The sequence below is a fragment of the Lipotes vexillifer genome, unplaced genomic scaffold, assembly GCF_000442215.2.
Source record: "Lipotes vexillifer unplaced genomic scaffold, Lipotes_vexillifer_v1.1 C27531414, whole genome shotgun sequence".
NCBI lineage: Eukaryota > Metazoa > Chordata > Mammalia > Artiodactyla > Lipotidae > Lipotes > Lipotes vexillifer.
In genome coordinates, this window is record NW_006783509.1 from 2,984 (window position 1) to 7,630 (window position 4,647).

Consider the following 4,647-nt stretch of genomic DNA (forward strand, 5'->3'; position numbering starts at 1 on the left):
AGTACACTCACTGTTTCCTGACCGATTACACTGTCCTTTGCACACTACCCACTTTAGCATCGGACTCTGGGTCTCCCTTACTGTAAATTCTCTGTCCTTCAAAGGTCTTGTTCCTGCCTCTGCTTGCCCTCACCTAGATTCTTTTCCCATCAGTACCTATCAGCATAGCAAAGTGTCAAGAGAGTCACTTTCTAGTACTAGGGTGTGACTGCCTACGAGTGTAACCTCCCAGGTTGCATTTATACTTTGGAAGAGGAGGTCAGTAGTAAACATTAATTTCTAATTGCAGGTTTTTGAGCGGTTGCCTTTCTGAGTGTTCATTGCCTGCAACAGAAACATCTACTCAAAAGATATTTCTCTATCCTGCCACCTAGCTTCTCCTACCCAAATCCTTACAGGCCAGAAAAACAGAGGCCAGTGACCGAGCCACCGAATTCTATTGTTTTGCCTGGGCTAGCTGGAGTATTTGGGGAAGAATTCTAAAACCTGCTCTGGTCTTAGCTCTGCCCTCATCTCTCTACCTGAGCCTCCATTTCCTTTTCTGTAAAATGGAGCTTATTGGATTTGGGGGGAGATGAAAAATGAGCTGAAAAGTCTGCACCAACACAAGGTGACCCCAGACTGCGTGAGAGCCTAGCCTCCTGTCTAAAGGTGAGGTCTGAACAGACTTTCAACTTGCACACTTTGACCTAAACCAGATATGCTTAATTGTATCCTTCTTAAACAGGCGGCTTTTGACAAAGTTAGAGATAGCTCCATTTTCAGTGGCCTGTTTGGCCCAGATGGGTTGAACTCCAGGGATATTAGGTAGTCATATTTATTTATTTTCAAAGAGGTGTTCAGTATTCACCCCATATTTTTGTTTTAATAACTACTACCAAAGCTTCCTCCCCAAGCTGATTTTCTAAACTCTGGAAAGGACTAATTCTAAAAGAGAACGAGGGCAGGGAAGCTTGGAAGGCAGCCAAAGACTCCTTGCTCTCCGCAGCCACACAAGATGGCCCAGGAGAGGCTGACCTGGAGGTGATTCCCATGCTGAGTCCTGGGGACGGCCCTTTCCAGTGTGTGTGTCCCCTGTCCCGGAGGAGGGGATGCTGGGTGCCCCTCCACTAGCAGCTCCAGGTAAACAAAGAATATAGCAGGGGAAACTAACGGGAATTATTGTGAAACATGGTTGGGGATGGGCAGGTTTTAGGATTTTGGTTCCAAACGTTATTTTGCAGACCTAAGGGAAGCTTACTTTTAAAGAACTGACCTGTTTGCTGGCCCCAAATTCCACACTGAGAAAGATTCTGTGATCCCAATGTCAGTTCAGCTCTAAATCATCAAGTGGGATTGAAAGGGGAGATTGGAACTGAATTGGAACCTAAATTTGAATCCCAAATTGGATACTTTCTCTTTTAGACCTTGGGAATATAACTTAACCTCTGGATGTTCTTTGGAACATAGGGATATTAGCATCTTGTTGGGTTGTTTGTGAGGATGGCTAAAACATTTTGGAGCCGGGTAACCTTCCCAGGCTTTCAGGAGAGATTGCAGCCAAAGAGTTTTCAGGGGTGGAAATTTTTTTTTCTTTGGCCACGCCATGTGGCATGCAGGATCTTAGTTCCCTGACCAGGGATCGAACCTGTGTCCCCTGCAGTGGGATCGCGGAGTCCTAACTACTGGACCACCAGGGAATTCCCAGGGATGGAAATTTTAAACTGAAGACAGAATACACACAGGAGCTGTTGGCCTGTGGCAGCCATGCACGTGATGGGACAGCAGCTAAGGATCTCTGGAAGCACTGTAGCTATTTCTCTGTGTCCTGCCGTGCTCTGACCCTTCAGACATCTGGTGATCAATGCTCAGAGAGACTGGAGGGCAGCACTAACTTACTCTGAATTTATTAGGGCTTCTTCCCACCCAGCAGGTTTTCCTCTCCTTGATCTCCAGTCTGTTTCTTTCCTTCTTTCTTCTTTCCTGCTGGAGCAGGACAAGAGCTAAAAGAGCTGAAATTGCTGAACACTGAAAAATGCTGAGATGAGCTTTTTCTCCAAACATTTCATATGAAATTTTTCAAACATGCAGAAAAGTTGGAAGAACTGTATAGTGAACATCCATATAGCTACCACCCAGGTTCTAGCATTAATATTTTGCTATATTAGCTTGCATCATCATTTTTTGATGCATTTCAAATTAAGCTGCATTGCAGACACTAGAACACATCATGGGGTTAGTTTTGAAGTGTTAATTTGATGAAGAATCTGGGTTCTCCAAGAGCTGCCCAGAGCCTTGCTCTGGCTTTCAAAGAACTATAACTGATCCCTTTCCTACCAGTGTGATATTTCTGCTGCTGTACCAGCACGTGCCTCAGGATCCAAGGGAGGCCCTAGGGTTCCTGCCCTGAGTGTCCCCAATGCCAACAGACATACAAGTGAAAAACTTGGAATCACTGTGTACTTACTGACTATATCCTGTTTCTCTCTTTCTCTTTCTTTCTCTCTTTCTTTCTCTTTCTCTCTCTCTCTGTCTCTCTCTCTGTAACTTAGTATATCTTTTAGCATTTTGCCTTGCTGAATACTTTTTTAAATTGTGGTTTTTAGTGGCCAGACCATCCAATAGCAATGACTACTGCAGTGGTTTAGATAAATCTCATACATGCGATGTTGATCAAAAGAACTCAGGCACAAAAGAGAATATACAATGTGATCGTGAACTTCTCTGTGTGTATATTGCAGACTTGAATCATTTTTTAATTCTGTTGGGTGGTATACAGTAATATCGGTATACAGTAATATCTCTACCTCTTAGAACCACCAGATCACTCACGCCTCTTTTTGATCTGTAGGGATGTGTTTGCTGGTAACAAAGCATCCCACTCTTGAGGCCTCCTGCAGCTTGGAGCCCACAGTGCCAGGTGGCGGCCTAATGTGTTCTTTCTCCCACAGAGTCAGGATGGCCGTCCTCTCTAAGGAATATGGTTTCGTGATTCTAACTGGTGCTGCCAGCTTCCTAATGGTAACTCATCTAGCCATCAACGTTTCCAAGGCCCGCAAGAAGTACAAAGTGGAGGTGAGTGGGAACACAGTGGTGCCTCTGTGGGTTCGTCGCGGCAAGAACTTGTTTTCAGTTGTGGAGGGAAAGGTGAGGTGCTAGTGGTCAGCGGTGGCAGTTTCCAGCCTGTTCCTATTAGAAATTCTGCCCCTGTCTGGCAGGAGGAAGCCGAGAAATATGGGGCCCTTCTGGAGAGTCATTTCCATCTTGTTTTACTTTTGTCTCTTCTGTAAAAAGACCAGGTGTGCTTTTGGCTGGAGCTCTTTGCTAGGAAGCCAGTTACTTTCAAAAGGGGGGTTAAATAGGAAATTCCCGGGGTGTCCAGTGGTTAGGACTCTGTGTTTTCACTGCCAAGGGCCCAGGTTCGATCCCTGTTTAGGGAACTAAGATCCCACAAGCTGCACAGCGAGGCCAAAAAAAAAAAAAACGGGGGTTGGAGGGGGTTAAATAGCAGTTGTTTCCTGGTGTGCCACTTTAAAATGATGTCTTCTGGTGATTTTCCTGTTTCCCAAGTAGAAACGAAGCACATGGTGCTGAGTTAGCCTGTGTTTGGACATCAGACATAGGGAGGAGGTCTATCGAATGCTTCCTTTAGCTCTAGCTGATCTAGAAGGGATAATTACTGAAGCTGCCCCTGGTGAGCAATTTTAAATGTCTACTTCTTTTGAGCAATTTCTAATTAGAGCTCCTTTTAAAGTTTTCATGTCTAGTTTGTTATTTTGATGGACACATTAAAACTCTCACACATTCAGTTTCTGTTCCCCCATTAAGGGGAACCTTAAAAGGATGTGGTATTTGCTGACTCTTGGGAAGGAGCTGTTTCCCAATGGCATCCTTGTAATCCATCCCAAAGCCACCAGTGATGGCATAACATCAACAAAAACCCTGAATTTGGCACAAGCTGCCTCTATCCCTTGAATGGCACAGACATATATTCTCGTCACTGGATATGAATAGACACAGATTGAATCTGCCTCTGAGAATGAGACCTCTGTCACCACATGCATGTAAGCAGAAATTGAATGATCACCTTACCAAGGTTATGGCAGAAGATGCTTTGGGATACATTATCTTTAAGGTTGATTTTAACTCTCAACACTGAATGCTACCCTTGACCATTTGATCACAAACACTTTGTTTTAACAGTATCCTACAATGTATAGCACTGACCCTGAAAACGGACACCTCTTCAACTGCATTCAGCGGGCCCACCAGAACACGTGAGTGCTGGCCCTGCCCGGCCCCCAGGACATCTGCAGAGCGGGTGTTTTCTGTACAACACCTCAACCCTTGGTACTCTGTTTGCTGAGTAATAGCAACGATGATGATCATGAATACACATTAAAAGTATCATTAAAAATGTATAAGTGAACAGATTAAATATTAAGCAAAATTAAGAGTTGTTAGGATGGTGGGATTCTAGATAACATTTTCTTTTTTTCTTCCATTTCTTTTATTTTTAATTGAAGTAAAATTGATTTACAATGTTGTTAATTTCTGCTGTACAGCCAGATGATTCACTTATAAATATATATATATTCTTTTTTGATATTCTTTTCCATTATAGTTTATTACAGGATATTGAATATAGTTCCCTGTGCTATACAGTAG

General features: G+C 43.6%; 1 protein-coding gene across 1 annotated transcript; it reads left to right on the forward strand.

Moving 5' to 3' along the window:
- Positions 1 to 2,937: 2,937 nt before the first annotated feature.
- Positions 2,938 to 4,256, forward strand: LOC103088186 (microsomal glutathione S-transferase 3-like; the record flags this gene model as incomplete). The annotated part of the gene is made up of 2 exons (XM_007456128.1): positions 2,938 to 3,054; positions 4,183 to 4,256. Coding segments are annotated over exons 1-2 (191 nt in total), but the record flags the coding sequence as incomplete, so codon positions are not given.
- Between the last annotated feature and the right edge of the window lie 391 nt (positions 4,257 to 4,647).